The sequence below is a fragment of the Hippichthys cyanospilos genome, chromosome 18, assembly GCF_059441005.1.
Source record: "Hippichthys cyanospilos isolate Australia breed blue-spotted pipefish chromosome 18, RoL_Hcya_1.0, whole genome shotgun sequence".
NCBI classification, from domain to species: domain Eukaryota; kingdom Metazoa; phylum Chordata; class Actinopteri; order Syngnathiformes; family Syngnathidae; genus Hippichthys; species Hippichthys cyanospilos.
This window is the reverse complement of record NC_142386.1, coordinates 34,851-53,929: the sequence shown is the minus strand read 5'-3', so window position 1 is coordinate 53,929 and position 19,079 is coordinate 34,851. Positions and strand designations below refer to the sequence as shown.

Below are 19,079 nucleotides of genomic sequence, written 5' to 3'. Positions count from 1 at the left end.
CGCGTCCGGTCAGATCAACAAGACGTTTATTGAGCATCCGATCACGTGACCGCACAGAGCCCATCCCTCTCTCGCCCTCAGGAGGCGGCGGCCTGTTTGGCGCGGAAGGTGTCGAAGAAGGCCATCATGCCCTTTCGGAGGCTCCCGCCGTGTCCGCCGTTTCCCTTCCGGGGCGACGCCCCGCCGCCGGTCTGAAAAGCGGCGCCGTCTACGGAATTGGCGCGCTTCACTTGGGGCGTGCCGGCGTGCCAAAGGCGGCTCCTGGGGGGCGGCGTCTGAGCCACCAAACACTTCTGATATTGGACCTGAAAGGACGAAATGTCCTACATCAAGTGGTGGAGACAAATACTGCTAAAGCCAAACTACGGCCATTTGCGGCCCGCGCTCCACGCTTTTGCGGCTATATATATATTATTATGAATGTGATATAGTCAATATATTTGGGCATGGCAAGTTACTGTATTTCAAAAATGAAAGGCTTTTATTTGGCTAGACGCATTGGGGGGGGGGGGGGGGACTTACCTCATCTTTCACAGAAACCCTTGGCGTAGTTTTTTTTTAATAACTACATTACATAGACAATATTTACATGCTTTAATGGTTTTTAACTCAATTGAGTTAAAAAAAGATGACCCTTGCATCCTTCAATTTTTTTGTATGCGGCCCTTAAAGGAAAAAGTTAGAACACTGTTTTCTAGAGTAAAAGCTGAAGTGGAGGCTCAATTCGCACAAAAGCTCCCCATGGAAGGCCATTCACTTTGCCCGACTTTGATGTCAAATGGCGTGGCCGTGCGCCTACTCTGCCAATCAGAGTAGTCGTAATACAAAGCTATAGCTATTTTCAGGTCTGTACCTACTTTCTAACAAAAAAAAAAAAAAAAACAGCGTGCAAGTCATGAAACCCAAAAGTGGGGCGTGGTTTCATCCAGCGGCCTCAAACTCGGGATTGGTTCTTTTGAAATAACAGAATGAAAGGAATGGGAGTATTGTCGCCATCTCCGATTTGTATCAAAGGACGAAATCGATGACGTGAAAAGTCACGCTCTGCTAGACTAAGCTCGGACTAACTCACCATGCACGCCGCTTGGACGGCTTCGGACAAGAGCCCGGCGTCCGGCTCGCACCAGAAGACGTGACATTCGAAACGCTGCCGGCCGCCGTCCGAGATGACGGCGAAGGTGCGACTGTCGTGACCCACGCCCAGGAAGCTGAGGAAACGCACCTGACACGCCCACAGCGCCTCCTCCCCTTCCTGCCCCTCCCGCTTCTGCAAGTGACTCAAACGACAGCAAGTTCAAAAAGGGAAGGCGACACGACACTCGGATAGTGCCGCCAAGGCGTACCCTGAAGACGGACAGGAAGTCGTCCGTCACGCGGATGACGGCCGCCTCCCAGTCGCGACGGCGGGCGGAGCTCATGATGCTCTCGATAGCCCGGTTCAACACCTCCATGCCTGCGACGTACGCCAACCGGCGGTTCAGAGCGAGGGGGCGGGCCGGCGCCGTCGCGCGACGTACCCATGGCGCGGGACACGGGCAGGTTGCCCACGTAGCGGACCTCGAACTTGTGGACGCGCCGCAGCGCCGCGTCCGGGAAGTCCGCTGAAAGACAAAGTGAAGAAGGGGGCGGAGCCAGCGGCCAACCCGGCGCGTGAAAGCGGCCGTCACCTCGTCGAGGTAGGTCCTCGGGAGAGATGCTGTCCATGGAGAGAGAGCGGACCGTCTGGCGGGACGTCATCTGAGGACGGCGGGACATCGTCAGCTCGCGGGACGCCGACTCATCGGCGCCTTCCCCGCTCGCCGATCGCGAAGCGCCCGAGGCGAGGGATTTGGATCGAGCCAAACGAAAATGAGCTTTTCGTAGGGCGGCGCCGTATCGCCGCGGCGGGCACGGGGGGCCTCGCTCGGGTGCCACTGACCTGCGAGCACATGCGATGCAGCGCGGCGGCGATGGCCTTGGCGGGCGCGTCGCAGCGGAACACGTGACACTTGAGCATGCAGCTGTCCTTGTCGGCCGCCACGAAGGCAAAATCCCTGCCGGCGGCCAACTTTGTTTACCCCCGCCACCTACGCGCCGACCGGTGCGCGCGCGCGTTACCTGTCCCTGCCAGGTGGGGGCGTGGCGGCATTCAAAAAGACACACGGTGATCAGTGACATGTTAGCTTAGCGCAGTGATCTTAGCTCAGGGTCAAAGGCCAAGCGGGCGCGCCGTCCGGCGGTGAAAAAAAGAGGACGGGCGAGACGGCGAAAGCGGCTTCCTCCCGATCGGCTCACCTGCCATTGTCGCCGCCCACCCCCCAAACGCGGATGTTGACCATCGGCTGAGAGTACAAGGGGGTGCGGTCTAACGGGTCCACAAGAGTTAGCGCGTCCCGCTTCAGAAGCAGCCTCATCTCGCGGCCCTTCGGACAGACAGGCACGTGTCCATCAAGGATATCCTCCCGGGACCCAACCTTATCGCGCGCGTCCACCGCCGTGGACGTTCGTTGCCATCGGAGCTACCCTACTGAGTCCTGACGTCTCGCGCCGTCTGGGTGGGATGCGCTTCAACGGACAAAACGGCGGACGCGAACGAACAGTCTGTCTCTCGGGAGCCGTGCCTCACCTCCCCCAGGGCCCCCGGCCCGTCCGGCCGCTCGGGGGGGCCGCCGCGGCCGGACAGCCGCCGGATGACGTCGCCCACCACCAGGCTGCTGCGACCCGGAGACAAGTCGTCCTCTTCCACCTGCAGCCAGCCCAGCGAGCGCACCGAGAAACACTGCCGGTCCCGCGCGGGCGACCGCACGCAGATGACAATCGTGGATGGGCGAGGTATGGAGACGGGCAGAAAAGAAATTGGGCCTCCGCAAAGATGGACGGATGCGGAGAGAAAGTAGGGCACGCGGGTGAGATGAAATGTGAGTGCGCACGGCCGCGTGTGCGTGCGCGGAGTCATACCTGCGAGTCCTGGTGACGGGAGCCGTCCGACCTCCGAGACCTACAACCACAGCGATGGCGCGTTATGTGCACGCTGAATGCGTGTGTGTGTTACCTGGTGTCAGGTGGGACCGCGCTGCATCTTGGTGCTCCTTGTTCTTCCTTCTAAAAGCATCACATCACAAAAAACAATGAGGAGACGAGACGGCGGCAATACAAGTTCACCTTGGACGCAAACGGAACGTTGCGTTCGGTCGTAAACCGACGCACGGGAACCTGAGTCCAGCCGAAACGGCCAATCCATCAAGGACGTTTTATCAAAACGGAACAAGTGCGCCTGGGCGGCGGACGGGAAATCAAAACGAAATGACCGAAAGTCCAGCTGGATCATTAGTTCGACTTAGACACCAACAAGAAGTTGTAAGAAGAAGAACTGGTCTTCGTGGGCCGCAGAACTAAAGGAAACGAGTCCAAGACACATCACGACGGGCCGAGCAGAATTCCTACCCGTGCGTCTGGCCGACGGAGCGTGGCCTTGCCGTCCGGGCGGGGGTGCTGCCACTGGGTGGCGCCGGTGGGCACGTGCCAGTAGTAGGTTCCCGTGGAATCGTGAATGGTTCTCCAGCCGGAAGGAAGATCCGGGTCTAGCAGAAGGTTCTGGTCGCTCCAGATGTTGTCTAACGCACGCAGCCACACGTCCGAGTCAGTTTTGGGCAGTCCGCCCCGAGATGGCGGCGGTGAGCTTCGCAACATCGTCAGTCGACTCAAAGCACACAAACAGGGAGTATTCGATCGATCGCCCCCCCCGCGCTATTTCCGATTCGCCTTCTGCCGGGTGTCACACGAGCGCAAGTCAATCATCCTGCTGAACAGGAAGTAGTTGAAGAGACTTGAATAATTAATAAAGCGGCGCAGACAGGAAGTGCAGCAGGAGCGACAAGCTCGTCGTCTTTTTCTTCTGCTCCCTAAACCACGGTAGGCGTTTCCTGTACGTCGCCTCAGCGTGTCGTAAAGTTGGCTGAACGAAAAGCTCTTACCGTCACAGTTGACAATTATAATTGCCAGCATGTAGTCCTTGCCCATCATGGCTCCAGTCAGCCGCTTGCCCTCCAGAGTGCGCACCCGCCGCGCGCGCACTCATAGGCCCGCGCTCGCACACACCAGCACACGAGCGCAAAAAGTCATTGGCCCAGATTAAGGTTATTCAAGTTCCCCGCGTCTGTTTGTTTCCACGGCAACAGCATCAGTCTCTCGTCCTTGCGCGATGATGTCCTCTTGTCCCACTGATGGAGAAGGCAGTACCACTCCCTCCCGGTCTCCTCCCTCGCGATGACGTAAGTGCCCCGCGCTGGCGCCTCCTTCCAATGACTTTAAGGTACCCCCCCCCTTGCGGGGACGTCACTCCGCGGCCGCGTTGGAGAATGTTTTCAAAAACTTTTTTTTTTTATATATAATTTTGAAAATGGCTTGTAAACAGTGCTCATCGAGGCAACGTTTCCTACGATGTTGAGAAGGGCGTGTTTTTTTCCGTCGAATGGCGTAAACAGAATTCTTTGCGACAGTTTTAGGACACTTTACGGCACTTGTTCTCTGCGAATCAGATTTCCTCGCCTTCAACATTCGTATGTCACAAAAGTCGTTTAACATGAAGTATCCCTAAGGTCCAATGACATTTAATCTTTTGTAAGATCTAACGGTTGTCCCACACCGAAGGGAATAGGGCTTCCGGAGAATGACCTCAGATAACGCCGACTAACGTTGGAGTCGTCAGCATTGCTCCTAACCCGGAAAAAAACGTCCTTGTTCGCGTACGTGTATATGTATGTGGATCTTTTTCCCCTGTGGCGGCTAGAATTAGTTCGGCTTTGACACACGATGGAGGACATGTACGTCAAACCAGGTAAGGGGATAGATAAACGCATATCATTTGCAAATACGTCACCGAAGACGTGTCGACGAGCTAACCGCTAGCTAACCGTTTGCCCGACACGTCACCATCGATACGCCGTCATGTTCAAAACTAACAGCTTAGCATAATATTCAGCAAAGTTTCCATTCGCTTGTTCATGACATGTTGACGAGTCAGTGCGCGAGATGTTTCACGATGTTCATGACATGTTGACGAGTCAGTGCGCGGGATTTGTCATGCCTACAACCGTGTGGTCGGGCAGGAAACCAGGAACGAGGATGGAACGACCCCCCTCAGTTCTCATACGGCCTCCAGACGGCCCGCGCGCCGCAGAGGAACATCTTGAACAAGAGGCCAACGCTTCCAGGTCTCACAACATGTCACGCCGTGCCGTGCATGCGTAGTACTTGATTGACGTGTCTACAAGTCGTGTGTTGTCTTGTAGTAGGAGTGCGTTTGCACGCGCGCCGATGGACACGCGTCGTCGAGTCCCAGTGAACATGTCGCGGGGCCCAGGGTACCGTCGTCGCGATTGTCTTTTTTCGTGTTTCGTCCACAGATGCCGCGGCTCCGCCTACGACTCCCCGTTCCGGCCCCGCGGGTCCGCCTCCTTGTGGATTGGCCCCGCCTCCTGCCGGTCAGACGCCGTCCGACCGCCGGATGTTGTCGTAACGCCGTACGATCGTCTTCTCTGCGATCGGCGGATTTCCTCGTAAGGCGGTACGGATCGTTCATTTGGTACCTCCGCCAGGACGCGCGCCCGGCTGGAAGGCTACTCCTCCCGCGGCCGCGGCGGGGCCGACGTGCGTGGAGGGAAAAGAGGGCGGCGGCCAATCGGAGGTGGAGCCCGACTTGGAGAGCGTCTCGGAGGTTCTGGAGCGAGCGTTGGCCGAGTGCAGACGGGACGTCGCGGTGAGTCGGACGAGCCGTCGACGGCGTGGTCATAGGGGGATTGAAGTTTGAACGTCGGCCTTGCCGTGCGTTCAGGCTCAGGTGTGTAACGATGTGGAGAAGAGACTCCGCCTCTTTAAGGACAGCTGGACATCGGGTCGACTGAGTCTCCCAGCGAGGAGACGCATGAGCGCCTTGTCCGGAGGTCGCGCGGCCGTCCGTCGGACCGTCGCGGCGAGCGAGCGTCCGTTTGTGACCGGCGCCCGCGTGCGTCCCCAGAGCTGCGGGCGGGACGCTGGGACCGGGCCGACGAGATCCATCGCGCGCTGATGGTGGACCACGTGACGGAAGTCAGCCAGTGGATGGTGGGTGTGAAGCGACTGATCGCCGAGACTCGGAGGCTGCCTCCCCAAGCGGCGGCGGCGCTAAATGAGCCCCGGGGCGCGTCGGACCAACGCGACGCTCCTCGGTCGTGACTTTTGAACTTTTTCGAGCGCGCCGCTCAAGCGGTTGCAAAGGGAGTAGCTTTAAGGTAAAGGGGACGCGGAGGACGATGTTGTTTCCGTAGCAACCGTCCGGCATCCCACCAGTCGAAGTCCTATGTTGTTATTCTTTCTGGACGTTTGCCTCGAAAACTCAAATAAATGAAAATGTCCCAAGTGTTGCAAGCTGGTCTTTATGTCCGCGTGGCCTGCGGGGGCCGCGCGTGATCGGTAGAGGGCGGCAAATATTCATTTGCGTCTCGTGCGGGGAAGCGAAAAAAAGCTGATGACGAGCCCGTTGACGAATCACGTGACTTTAGTCGAAAAGAATCACGTGACTCCGAGGCAGGCTCACATCGTCGACACGTGGGTGAGGACGAAAAGTAAAAAAAAAAAAAAAAAAAACGAAGGCGAAATAATATTGAGAGTATCTTGTGCGATTAAAAAATGTTCCAAGTGACAACATTTGCCCTTCTCTTATTCTCAGGAGCCGCAAGCTTGGCACGGGCAAAATTAGAGGATGCAGTTGCCATGGCGACCTTGCATGCGCGCCTCCCGGCCCGCGATTGGTCGATGGTAAAGGGGGGGGCTGAGTAGGCGGAGAGCAGAACCTGGAGAAGAGGCGCGCTCCGACATCCCCTCCATCTTCTTCATCATCTCCTTGCTTGCGCCGAAACAAAGTGCTCTCGCTCTCGCTCCGCTCCGCTCTCCTTTCTCTTCCGCGTCCGCCGCCGGCTTCGGTCACCGTCTCCCGGCCCTCGCTCGCCGACGGGTCAGCATGGCGACTGTCATTTGTACCCGTTTCACCGAGGAGTATCAACTGTACGAGGAGCTGGGAAAGTAAGTTGATTGTCCGGCTGGGCGGGCGGGCGGGCGAGGCCAGGCGGCGAAAACTTGGCGCACTTGTGCGACCCGTAGGCAAGGCGGAAGCTCAAATGCGAGGCGTGAGCGGAGCGCCTCTCTGACCTCATCCCACTCACCACCTTCTCTCACACACACACACACACACACACACACACAGGTTGATTACATAAGACGTGTGGGTGTACTCTGGAGAAGCGGCCACAATTTCTGTTTTGTTTTTTGGGGGGGGGGGGGGGGGGGGGCTGCACGACAATCAGCATAATCAATGCGCTGATCGCCCATCATCGCAATGATTTCAATCTGATTTCCCCCATCCCTTGCTTCCCTTGCTCTCCTTTTCTCACCTGGCTCCCCCCATTCATTTTTCCCTGCTTTCCTCGCTTCTTTTTCTTTTGGCTAGCGGCTCCCTTGTTTCCTTTCCTCCTCCTCCCCTTTCTTCCTGACTCCTTCCTCCCTTCATTCACTTCTTGGTCCAACGTCCTGTCCCTGTCTCCTCCTTCCCCTCCACCCACGTTCCATTTCCCCCCTTTCCCCTGGCTTCCGCGTTTGATTCCTCTCCTCTCGCTCCCTCTTTTTTTTGGCTCTCATGTTTCCTTACTCTCTTGCGCCCTTGTGGCCTTTTGTCCAAACTCGCCGCTTTCACGGATTCCGTGTTTCCCGTCCCTGCGTTGGCCCTGCTTTCTTTGCTCCCCCGCTTGCCTTCTTCCTTGTTTCATGTGTTTGTCACTCTTGGCTTTCCTCCTTCCCCCGTTTTATGGCTCATGTCCTTGTTTCACGTCTGCCTTTTCCCTTCGCGTGATCGCAACCCCGTTTCCGCGCTCCCCCTTTTGCCTTCTCTTTCCTTGGGGCCCCCTTTGCTTTTCTTTACTCTCTCGTCCTTTCCCTGACGAAGCCGCGCGCGTTTGTCGGCAGGGGGGCCTTCTCGGTGGTGCGCCGCTGCGTGAAGGTTCTGTCAGGTCAGGAGTTTGCCGCCAAGATCATCAACACCAAAAAGTTGTCGGCGCGAGGTGAGACGCCACCGCTTGGCGGCCCGGTGACATCTTTGCCCAAAGTCCAACGCTCTCCTCGCCCTCCCCCGTTTCCTCAGATCATCAAAAGTTGGATCGCGAAGCCCGAATTTGCCGCCTGCTCAAGCACCCCAACATCGGTGAGTCGCCGCCAGAAAAAGGCCTCGGGATGACAATGATGAATTATGAACGCCGCGCTCCCTGCTTTTCCATCCATAATTCATGTGATGTCATCATCATGTGACCGAGATGTGCTTGCTACTGACTGACTCAACTGAGTGTGTGTGTGTGTGTGTGTGTGTGTGTGTGTGTGTGTGTGTGTGTGTGTGTGTGTGTGTATATATATATATATATATATATATATATATATATATATATACAGTATATATACACAGTTTATACAAAGATCCATTTTGCGTTATTGAAGTCCAAATTTTGGACGATGTCCGTTGCGGAATTTCTCCAAAACAGCTCCTTAAGGTCTGAACTTTGATTTCTCATCAGCCCAACCATTTGAGTTGTAGCCAAAGTGTAGGCGGGTAAGGGATCAGTTGACGATGCGCACCATTGAAAAATGAATGTGCCAAAAGCCTTATAGGCATTTTCTCCTAACTCGGCGGTGGGTGTTCAAAGTGCTCGCCGGTGCCTATCCCGGCTGACTTGGGACGCCCTCAACTGATTGCCATCCAATCGCGGGGCACACAGAGACAAACGAGCATTCGCACTCCAGGTCACACCTAAGGACAATTGACTATGTCCTTATTGTATACGTTCAACAAGTTTAAAATCAGCGTTTGTTTATTGGTCATCAATTGAAGTAAATATTGGTAAAAATACATGCATCCAACATTTAAAATGTCTTTATTTGTTCTTCATAAGACAAAGAAATATGCCAGAAGCCCCAAAAGACAACATTCGAGAAGAATCTTGTAGACAGCGAGCCTCGTTACAGGAAGCGCTCATCCACCCACATCAGCCAATCGCAGCTCACCTCTGACTTTGCTTTTTCTGCCCGTCACCTGTCTTGTCACATGACCTCCGACAACATGGACAGCGTGACGCGCGCGGCGAGTGTAAGACGCTGCCTTTATTTCATAATAGCATGTGGAAGGACGCAGGCCTGACGGTGCCGCCGCCCACACACACACACCTACACACGCACGCACGCACGCATACACACCTGTGTTAAATAAGCTCTCAGAGGAACAATTAGATTTTTCTCTCCAAACACTCCTACACATTGCACCAATGTGTGCGCGCGCGTGTTGTCGGAAGGCTTTTGACGCTTTCACCTAAAGACACTGTTGCCTGGCAACGCACACACAGAGCGAGTTATGTTATGTAAGCCTCCTCGCTATCTGTGGAGCATCACCCACCCACACAGAGCTGCCATTGGACGCTCGGTCGCAGCCGCCTTTCCGATTGGCCGTTTCGGTGCACCTGAGGTCATTTTCCTCTCGGGCGCACCTGCTCGCCCTCCTGCCCGCAAAAAAAATCACACACGCACAAACCGGTGTGGAAAAACCCGCAAACGGCTAACTCGGGAAAGGGCCCAAAGGGTCAGGAGGAAAAAACCCGCTTTGATTTGGTTTTCCTTGTGTCCGCATGGCCTTCTTTCTCCCGGGTCCCCCCGGGCCGGCCCGGCAGTGCGGCTTCACGACAGCATCTCGGAGGAGGCGCATCATTACCTCATCTTCGACTTGTGAGCGGCGTTGGCCGGCGACCCGCGATGTCTTCCGTGTTGCGCGCGGGACCGTACCGTGGGAAAGATAGCCTTCCTGTTGCCCGTGTGTGTTTCAGGGTGACCGGCGGCGAGTTGTTTGAAGATATCGTCGCCCGAGAATATTATAGCGAAGCCGACGCCAGGTAAGCGACCGCCGCCTTAGCTTTAGCTAGCGCGCGCCGAAAAAACCCTCTCCGCTATGTGATGTCCGCGCAGCCGTTTTTATCCGGGTGCGGCCGTTTTGTCAGTGGCCGTCGCCCGTTGATGACATCGCGTTCGCTCGGCGCACCGGCGACCGATCGCGGCCCTCCCTGCCGATGCCGCGTGACCTTGACTTTCTTTTGGATACGCTACTTTCTTTTCTTTTTTTGTCCTCAGCCACTGCATCCAGCAAATTCTGGAGGCGGTGCTTCACTGTCACCAGATGGGCGTCGTCCACCGTGACCTGAAGGTTTGCCGTGACCCCCCCCCCCCCCCCCCCCCCCCCCCCCCCCTCCGCGCGCCCCTCGGCGCACTCGGCGCGGTTAGCAAGCTCCTTGTCGTTGCTGTTGCGGCGTAGCCGGAGAATCTGCTCCTGGCCTCCAAGTCCAAAGGGGCGGCGGTCAAGCTGGCCGACTTCGGGCTGGCCATCGAGGTGGAGGGCGAGCAGCAGGCCTGGTTCGGTGAGACGACGCCGCCGTCGCGGTTAGCCCCGCGGCCTCGGGCGCCGTCGGGCGTGTTCTGGCCGCGGTCACTTTGGTGGAAATAAGCCTGGTGCCCGTCGGCCCTGACCACGCAGGACGGGGACCGGGGCCGCCGCCCGGCGAGCGTATTGCTAAGGCGGCGCGTGCGCGTCTGTCTCCTTAGGCTTCGCCGGGACTCCCGGATATCTCTCCCCCGAAGTTCTCCGCAAGGATCCCTACGGGAAGGCCGTGGACCTCTGGGCCTGCGGTCAGATTCCGACCGTCTCCTCCACGCCGCCGCTCCTCCGATCCGTGCCTCCTTCGCTCCTCGTCACCTTCTCGTTCCCTCCGCCCTTCCCCTTTTTTCCTCGGCGCCTCTCCCTGTCTCTTCGGATTCTGACCCCGTCTCGGTCACGCCTCTCCTCGTCTCCTCCGCTCTTCTCGATGTGTCGTGCGTGTATGTTGTTCTCTCTGTTCATCACCTTCTTTCCTCCACTTGTCTCCTTGTTTCCTCTCCTCAGGTGTGTCCCGTCTCCCGGGGTGTGTCTTTTGTGTCCTCAGGTGTGTATCGTGTTCTCGGGGTACCGACGTCTCCTCGGGCGCGTCTCACACTTCAGTGGCCGTGTCCTCGGTTTTTAGCGTACCGTGCCGAGATACGGTGTGCGTGTGTTTTGCGTGTCTTCATTTGTGCGTTTTGACCCTCATTTGTGTGACTTTTTAGACCGTGTCTTGACGTGTGACCTTTCTGTCCCGGGGCGTCTACGCAAATATGTCCTCAGGTGTATGCGTCGCATCCTCCGATCTCTTTTTTCATCCTCGCGTTCGTTCCGCAAACATTTTGGGGGGTATTCATTGAACGCAATTTTTGGGGGGCTAAACGGATGGACACCCAAAAACATTTCATCCGGCTTTTTAGGCTATTGCTTTGAGCCCAAAAAGTCACGCACCTAAATTTGGGTTGATTCGCGATCGATTCGTTGACTTTTCGGGTTGTTTATTTCACCTAAGTGACCGACGACGCCCGGTCTCATTTGAAGCGGTCGAGGCGATTACCGAGCGCCGTCCTGGAGCGCTTCGACTGCCGAGAACGACAAATGACAAATTTGAAGAAGGGAACGATTCCATTTCAAAGGAGAATAGATAGGTCTTTCATTCAAGCTATCCGTCAGTTTGTTCTGGAAAGGACCTGTATCAAAAGTACTGGCGGTATCAGCACTCGGTATCGATACGGGGACTCGTGCTGATACTGGTCTGAAAAAAGTGAAAAAGAACTACCCTATTGTTTCTCGGAAAAATGCATAAGCGATTCACCGGAAAAGTTTCCGATTCGAGCCGTGGGTGAAATAAACAAGCCCAACAACGCGTTTTGGAACGGCGCATTGTTTTTTGGAATATTCATCCAACCCAACTTTTGGGGGTTAAATGAATAACCCGAAAGCTTGAGTAGTTTGTGTCCACTGCAGCGTACGGTCTATGTCCTTTGACCTGTTTAAGTCCTTCGCGCTCAGTAGAGGACATCTCACGCGTTTGGGCGGGATGATCATGCGATTCAATCGCGGAGACCAAACGGACACACAGGCGAACGCAAACGAATAGCCCGGCAAGTTGGGTCAGTGCCTTTCTGAGCCGCCGTTCCAGTCAGTCAGCCAGTCGTCTGCCTTTTTTTTTTTTTTTTTTTCGCCGCGCTTCCCTCCTCAGATGCGTCTTTCGCATCCTCAGGCGTGATCCTGTACATCCTCCTGGTGGGCTACCCTCCCTTTTGGGACGAAGATCAGCACCGTCTGTATCAGCAGATCAAAGCCGGAGCGTACGATGTACGAGGTGATGCGGCGCCGCTCGCGTGCGGCGGCGGCGGCGCTCAGCGACCTCGTCCTTGACAGTTCCCGTCCCCCGAGTGGGACACGGTGACTCCCGAGGCCAAGGATCTGATCAACAAGATGCTGACCATCAATCCGTCCAAACGCATCACGGCCGCCGAGGCGCTCAAACACCCCTGGATCTCCGTGAGCGAGCGTCGGCCTCTTTGCCGATGGGGACGGACGTGCGCGCGTTAACGTGCGCGCGCTTGTGTGCAGCATCGCTCCACGGTGGCGTCCTGCATGCATAGACAGGAGACGGTGGAATGCCTGAAGAAGTTTAACGCCCGCCGCAAGCTCAAGGTAGGAAAGGCAAGGCTTCCGCCCCGGCCTACGGCTCGTTGGATCGGCTGGAAAATATTTGTGATGTTGCTCGTTTCCATGGCGACGAGCTTACCCCAACTCACAGCTCTCGTGTCGGTTTCCGTGTCATCGGTCCTCAACTGTTTCTGTCCTTCATGTCCTTCCTTCTGCCCTTATTCGCTACTTCCTCTCCCTCTTGTTTCCTTGCAGGGCGCCATCTTGACAACCATGTTGGCCACCCGCAACTTCTCAGGTGGGTCAACGGGCGAACGGGGTGGAAGTTCAAGCCAAAAAAGGCAACGCTGTATCGTAACGAATTTGATACTATCATCTTGCATGCTTTGGAAAAGGTACTTAGCCTCTGTCCTGACCTTTGACTGACATGCTAACAGCAGAGTGGCTGCAAGCTAGCACGCGTGTGTGTGCCTGTGTGTGTGTGTGTGCGCAGCTGTGCTCACATGTCAATCGCCTTGTGTTCTACTAATAGCCGCTGTTGTTGTAGCTACCGTCCACGTCATCCAACAAGCTCACAAAGTTGTGGTCCTGGTCATAGAGGCAACTGTGGTCCTAGTCCCTTAGCTCAACTTCAACATCAATCTCATTTCAGGGCCGCTCCCGGTACTGAACCAGCTTTCGGTCCTCACCCGAGTCCTGTCTGGTCTCCTGTGTCATCGTGTCAATGGACACGGTGCCTGGTCCTAGTCGTAGGCCGGGACTTGGTCCGAAACCTAGCCCCGGTTCCGATATTAGCCCTCCACCATGTCCAAAACCTGGTCCTTTACCTGGTATCGGTCTTGGTCCCAGCCACGAATCTTGACTAAGTCATGGTCCCTAGACTCGTTTCTATAACTTGATCCTAGCCGTAAACCTAAACTTGTCTGTTTTTTGCCGAGGCTCGGTCCTAATTGTACTCCTGTTCTTAGGCCGCTTCGTCCTTGGTCTTAACCCCTACTACTGTGCTGAAGTTGGTCCTAGCCCAGGTCGTACTCGTTCTTGTCCCGGTCCTGATTCTAGACCTGGTCAACATCCTAGGCCAAGGCTTGTCCTAGACTCCAATCTGTTCCCAAACCTGGATCTTATTCTGGTCTTCTCAGGTTTGGTCCGAGTTTTAGACTTAGACCAAATCCCATGGCTTGACTTGATATGCAACGGCGCCCCGCTTCCCATGATCCTAGTCGAGACCTACTGATCCCAACCCTGCTCGTATTAGTCTATCCGACACCCAACGCTAACCCTTCCACCAGTCCTGGTCCTGGCGCAAGGCTTGGTGTGAGACCCGGTCCGAAGGCTAGTCTTGGTCTGAGCCTACCGTTCCTATTTTCTAGCCTTAGGCCTGACTCCAGGTTTTCCTGTTGTGATGCAGACTGTGTGTCAGTCGTAGTGTCTGTTGTGTATCTTGTGTCACGTTTGAGGAATGTTTGGTGTCAAGTGTTTTCTAAAAGTGGCCTCGTACTCGACTCCCGCCGCACTCCGAGCCCGCGTACACGCATTCACTCGTGTCTTGGTGGACCGCGTGCGTGCTGTTCGGAATGTTTTTTGTTTTGCAAACTTTGGGGATTTTTTTTTCTTTTAAAACTCTTGAATTGCCTTGACCGCATAGCGCTTTAGACCTAGACTAGATTTACACCGCTGTTGTGCTATAACAACATTGTGTTTGGCCAGTCGGTGCACAGAAGTAGCTCTTCAAGTAGTCAATAGAGAGCTAGTTTGGGTAGCACGGTACTTCTAGACTGATATTAAGTGTCAAGTTAGTTTAGCGCAGCAGCTGTCTGCCGTACAGCAGTAAGTCTAGTGCGGATAGCTCTGGCTAACACTTGAGGAACTCATAACGGCATATTTAAACACATGCAGCCGTGGCATGCAGGTCAATTACGGGAAGCGGAGTCAAAGATTTGGAAATTCGGTCGAGGAGCTCGCGCAGTGATCTGAAAGGGTTAGGGTACGGCACTAGTATGCATCGGAGCGATTGGAGGAATGCAAGCATAGAGCTGAAGGGGATTTCAAAGTACACCGAATAATTTTGACCGGGTCGAGAAATAGATCCAAACGTAGCGTAGCGTGGGACCGGCGGACTTAGGATTGTATAGAACTTGTAAATAGGACGGTAGAACCGGTAGCACGTACAGACAATGCAGCGTGGAGCTGGTTTCGGCGGAGTAGCGGATCAGAATATAGCATAGCGGTCGTAGCGTACGAGGAACAGCTGAGAATATAACGCCTCGCTATCGGGGAGCGAGCGTAAAAAGAAGAGCTGGGGCGGCCGCAATGTGGCCGTTGCTCCAGGCGGCGGCGCTGTTTGCCGTGTCCGTCACGCTGTTGTTGCTGCTGTGCGTGTTTGTCGTCGCCCTTCCCGCAGGTGGAAAGAGCGGAAATAAGAAGACGGACGGCGTCAAGGTGAGCCGGCGCCGCGCTCCACCAAACTTTGACAACTTCCCGTCTCGTAACGCGCACTCGCTGTCGCCGCAGGAATCGTCCGAGAGCACAAACACCACCATCGAGGATGAAGACACTCGGGGTAGGAACATTCTCACGGTCGTATCCTCCCGAGAGCCGGACCGTTCGTTTGAGTCCGCTCTGCCTCGGCAAAATCCATAGCTTGCCAAGCGAATCCGTTCGTGAGACGTCACTGGAAAGGGCAGGGCGTCTCCTACCGAGCGGAGTCGAACGATATCGGCCGACAACTAACGGCCGCTATATGGGACGCAAATGAATAGGCCGCGTCTCGCTAAGACGTGCCGCTCTGTGTGCGCGCGCGCCAGTGAGGAAGCAGGACATCATCAAAGTGACGGAGATGCTGATCGAGGCCATCAGCAACGGCGACTTCGAGAGCTACACGTAGGTTTGCGCCGTCGTCGCGCTCCCAAACGCCCGCCCGAGCCGCTTCCTTTCTCCTCCTCCTCAGCAAGATGTGCGACCCGGCCGTCACCGCCTTCGAACCCGAGGCGCTGGGGAATCTGGTGGAAGGGCTGGACTTCCATCGTTTTTACTTTGAAAACCGTGAGCGCCTTTCCTGTTCCTGCCCTCTCGCCGGAACTTCCCGTCCACTCACCGCGTATGGGCGCGCCTGCGTACGCGTGCGTGCCTGCGTGCAGTGTGGTCCAAGAACAGCAAGCCCGTGCACACCACCATCTTAAACCCTCACATCCACCTCGTGGGCGAGGAGGCGGCGTGCATCGCCTACATCCGCGTCACTCAGTACATCGACGGCAACGGGACGCCGCGCACCGTCCAGTCGGAGGAGACCAGGGTGTGGCACCGCCGCGACGGCAAGTGGCAGATCGTCCACTTCCACCGCTCGGGCTCGCCGTCCACGCTCAGCAAGTACGCCGCGCGTCGACGCCCGCCTCGCCGTTCCGAGTGTCGCGCGCGGCTCGAAGGGTGACTCCGACCGGACGCGGCTCGGCTCGAGGTCAATCCATCGCCGGGGTCTTTGAGAACCCGGGCAGTCGACCGGCCTCGGCGTTAGTAACTGGCTGTCTGCATCTCGCTGGCTAAAAATGTTGAGGTTATCAGATAGAAAGCAGTGAGATCAATAGGCGTCGTAGCGGCGAGAACGTTCCAACTTAGCTAGCTGAAACTTTATCTGTTCAGTGGCTTGTACTTGAAAATTTGGCAGAAGATGGCTACCGCTTTATCAGTTGGATTTTTTGTTTTTTTGCTCTTTGTGTTCGCCTAGCTAACTTCCTATGTGGGCGGTCTTTTGACGAGGTCACCGTTGCCGCGACGACGGATCGATTGACAGCCGGCCGGTTCATCGACAAACGGGAAGAGGAGCTGAGGGCCGTGCCGACCCCGCGACGACACCTTCGTTTTTCATCCGTGCCTGACCAATCAGACCGCCCTTTTTTTTGCGTGCGTTTGCTCCTTTTTGTGTGTGTCGGCTACATTGTATACCCTTTGTTTTCGTGTGACTGATGAATGACAGGACGCCTCCCTCCACACACACACACACACAGATATATCACGGCGCCCCCTGTGGTTGGAGGGCTCGGCTTATTTTAGCCGAGTAAAGTGAAATGTATGTTTCTTGAATGTAAACAAGGGAAGTGGCAGATGTGTGCATGTGTGTGTATATGTATGTTTTGCCCGATAATCAGCAGGGGGCGCTATGACGGCTTCCAATAGATGTGACTGCTACAAATTGTTCCATCCAGACGCTTCCTCTCACGTCTCCAACCTTGCGAGCTTCCATAAACGCCTGCACTTAGACTCCGCCCCTTCAGGGGTCTGCTTCTGTCAGGCCCTGCCTTCTTCATTACACATGGGCGGAGTCTTAACAAACTAATGACATAGTAATAATTCAAAAAAATAATCATTGAACGTCTTTGTTTTTTTTAGCTCGTTAGTACGATTGAAGAGCTTTAATGATTTATTTGCTGCTTCTTTTGAGCGTGTCTGTACAAGTTTGCTTATGTACATCTGTGTGTTGTGTTGAGCGTGCGCATGGGTGACTGAATTTGCGTGTATGAGTATGGACATAGTAGTGAATGTGTTTGTGCTCTTTGGCTTTCAATTGCATGCGTTTAAACTTGACAAGCAACTTCCTGTTTGGAGCGGCTTTGTAGTCATGTGATTTTTGGCTGGTTTACAGCAGGCAAACTTTGAGCCTTATTTTTATTTGTTTCCTTTGCAATTTCATTGATTAGCGCCTTTGGATAGCTCGGTGTGCTCAGTGGAAACCTTCCCGCTGTTTTGATAGGTCGCAGATCACGTCATAACATTAATGGACGTTTTCAGCTTTTTAGCAGTTAGCCTGAATTCCAATGTGTGTGTGTGTGTTTTTTAATTTATTTTATTTTAATTTATTTATTTAGGGGCGGGGTGCTACTTTGAAATCTTGTGTGCGCAATCGAAATTCCTGCTGTTTGATTGGTTATCGACTTCACGTGTCACATAGATGAACAGGATTTTTTTAACACTTGTAGTTTTTTTTTTTAATTAGCTTTAGCGTTGTTAGCAGCTGTTGCTTGGGCTCTGAGCTAAGACGCTAACAAGACCGATGCTAAACATGCTAACGGTGCCGTCTCTCAGGTGAAGCGACGACAAAGAAAATGTAAAACAAAAATAATAAAAACCGAATCAATGTTGTGACGTAACAGCGGGTGCATGTTCGCTGCGTAACCGGAAGTGAACACGGCGTGCGTGTGCGTGCACGCGGGAGAGAGCGTGCACGTGTTTCTCCTGCGTTGTGCAGTGTTGTCAAATTTTAAAAATCAAATAAACTTGATGAGAACACGTCTACATTTAATGAGGTTTTATTTAAATCCGAACACGTTTGACGCATGCTCAAAAACTGCTTGTTTTTTGTTTAGTCTGATTGACTTGGATCATATCCTGAACACACACATGCTTGTATCTGCTTAAAGTGCCAGAGTCATTGTTTCCAGTACATTACAATTGCCATTGATGTCTAGAATGAATATTTGGGCTTCAATACCGACCTCTGGAAATCGGGGGGGGGGGGGGGGGGGGGGGGGACTTAAATGAACTTAAATAAGAGCCGTGTGAGGACACGGCTATCGGGCTCTCACTTACAAGACATCTTGCGCATCCATACTACTGCCATAGAGCCACACCTGGCCTTTGTCCTGCAGTCCAGATCTCAGTTTGACTCGTCGCACTCATGCGGACAAGTCATTTTTCATTCACGATCATTCTGAAAACGGTTTTCACTCCAGAATAATAACCATTTAAAAATCCAATCAACATTTATAGTTACTAATGTCATATTTTAAATGAGCCCTGCACTTGTTGATATGACAATTACTTGTTCATTTCTCTGTTATTTAACGTTTTTATAAATATTGAACTGCCATGGTGAGCTATATTTTTATGTTTCAAATGTAATTTGCACCCAAGAGTACAATTACTTCTGTTCAACTGTTACAAAAAAGTAAATTAAAGTGTTTAAAAAAGTGAAGTTAAGTGAATGTTCAATTTCAATATTTAATGTCAATTCAATTTTGATATGCACGTTTCAAATGAACCAAAAGACCTGCTTAAGATATCTGAAATTAAAATAAAAAAGTACAAGTGAAACACAGAACGGCTCGCTGAAATGTATTTAAATTAATTGCTGTTATATGTAAAGAACGCCCGCCAAGGTTGCCCCCCCCACATTTTTAACTCACCAACTCTGGCCCCCTTTGCAAAATGTTTGGACACCCCTGCTGTACATCTTTCAATTCATTCCTTTCACATTTTCATCATTACTAATATTCACACATTCCTATAATTCATAACTTGGTGTCAAAAAAAAAACATTTATAGTAAGGATTTTGTCCTTTCTCCCTGCTTCTATTGTTCTTTTGAACGATCGTCAAAAGCATATAAGATAGTAGCTTTAAAGGGATGAAGTCAAAAACAAGACTGTGTTCCTGTCCATTTTCTTCTTCTTGTGTATCATTGATCAGTTTGTCTGTAAAGCAAGACGGCCTTCTTCGTAGGAATAGCTCGGAACATGCCA

At 53.7% G+C, this 19,079-nt stretch overlaps 4 protein-coding genes across 12 annotated transcripts in view; 3 read left to right on the top strand and 1 right to left on the bottom strand.

Annotated features, from left to right (window-relative positions):
* Nucleotides 1–4,254, top strand: part of LOC148408243 (arfaptin-2-like) — a 33,633-nt gene extending 29,379 nt beyond the window's left edge. The window contains exon 11 of one of the 2 annotated variants that reach the window (XR_015868555.1): nucleotides 4,158–4,254. The gene's annotated coding sequence lies outside the window, so the exon portion shown is untranslated. Of the gene's footprint in view, nucleotides 1–81; nucleotides 639–4,157 lie in introns of those variants that run through there. The other variant, XR_015868554.1, reaches the window with a different exon arrangement.
* On the bottom strand, nucleotides 5–6,605 carry apbb3 (amyloid beta precursor protein binding family B member 3). 6 transcript variants are annotated; one of them, XM_088440632.1, is made up of 13 exons: nucleotides 3,954–6,007; nucleotides 3,424–3,593; nucleotides 3,032–3,081; nucleotides 2,938–2,977; nucleotides 2,606–2,758; nucleotides 2,275–2,402; nucleotides 2,098–2,103; nucleotides 1,919–2,033; nucleotides 1,668–1,737; nucleotides 1,518–1,601; nucleotides 1,344–1,453; nucleotides 1,073–1,267; nucleotides 10–305 (listed from the first exon to the last, which is right to left on the bottom strand). In XM_088440632.1, exons 1-13 carry the CDS (start codon nucleotides 4,000–4,002, stop codon nucleotides 78–80), a joined length of 1,398 nt encoding a protein of 465 aa, XP_088296758.1. In that variant the 5' UTR covers nucleotides 4,003–6,007; the 3' UTR covers nucleotides 10–77. The 6 variants fall into 6 exon arrangements, with proteins under 6 accessions (XP_088296754.1, XP_088296755.1, XP_088296758.1 ...); XM_088440628.1 differs by lacking the exon at nucleotides 3,032–3,081 and having other exon boundaries at nucleotides 5–305; nucleotides 3,954–6,603; XM_088440630.1 differs by lacking the exon at nucleotides 3,032–3,081 and having other exon boundaries at nucleotides 1,668–1,787; nucleotides 3,954–6,605.
* On the top strand, nucleotides 4,288–6,832 carry sra1 (steroid receptor RNA activator 1). Of its 2 annotated transcripts, XM_088440649.1 has the most exons (7): nucleotides 4,288–4,816; nucleotides 5,088–5,192; nucleotides 5,385–5,462; nucleotides 5,577–5,737; nucleotides 5,813–5,921; nucleotides 5,996–6,081; nucleotides 6,686–6,832. In XM_088440649.1, exons 1-7 carry the CDS (start codon nucleotides 4,792–4,794, stop codon nucleotides 6,713–6,715), a joined length of 594 nt encoding a protein of 197 aa, XP_088296775.1. In that variant the 5' UTR covers nucleotides 4,288–4,791; the 3' UTR covers nucleotides 6,716–6,832. The 2 variants fall into 2 exon arrangements, with proteins under 2 accessions (XP_088296775.1, XP_088296774.1); XM_088440648.1 differs by lacking the exon at nucleotides 6,686–6,832 and having other exon boundaries at nucleotides 4,292–4,816; nucleotides 5,996–6,380.
* Nucleotides 6,833–6,894: 62 nt separating this feature from the next.
* camk2a (calcium/calmodulin-dependent protein kinase II alpha) lies at nucleotides 6,895–17,854 on the top strand. Of its 2 annotated transcripts, XM_088440625.1 has the most exons (18): nucleotides 6,895–7,038; nucleotides 7,975–8,069; nucleotides 8,150–8,209; nucleotides 9,717–9,771; nucleotides 9,870–9,935; nucleotides 10,171–10,243; nucleotides 10,352–10,454; nucleotides 10,639–10,722; nucleotides 12,174–12,268; nucleotides 12,335–12,457; nucleotides 12,530–12,613; nucleotides 12,824–12,866; nucleotides 14,970–15,007; nucleotides 15,080–15,128; nucleotides 15,373–15,448; nucleotides 15,516–15,610; nucleotides 15,706–15,934; nucleotides 16,290–17,854. In XM_088440625.1, the coding sequence occupies exons 1-18, from the start codon at nucleotides 6,977–6,979 to the stop codon at nucleotides 16,291–16,293; spliced, it is 1,434 nt and encodes a 477-aa protein (XP_088296751.1). In that variant the 5' UTR covers nucleotides 6,895–6,976; the 3' UTR covers nucleotides 16,294–17,854. The 2 variants fall into 2 exon arrangements, with proteins under 2 accessions (XP_088296751.1, XP_088296750.1); XM_088440624.1 differs by having other exon boundaries at nucleotides 14,970–15,128.
* Nucleotides 17,855–19,079: the final 1,225 nt, after the last annotated feature.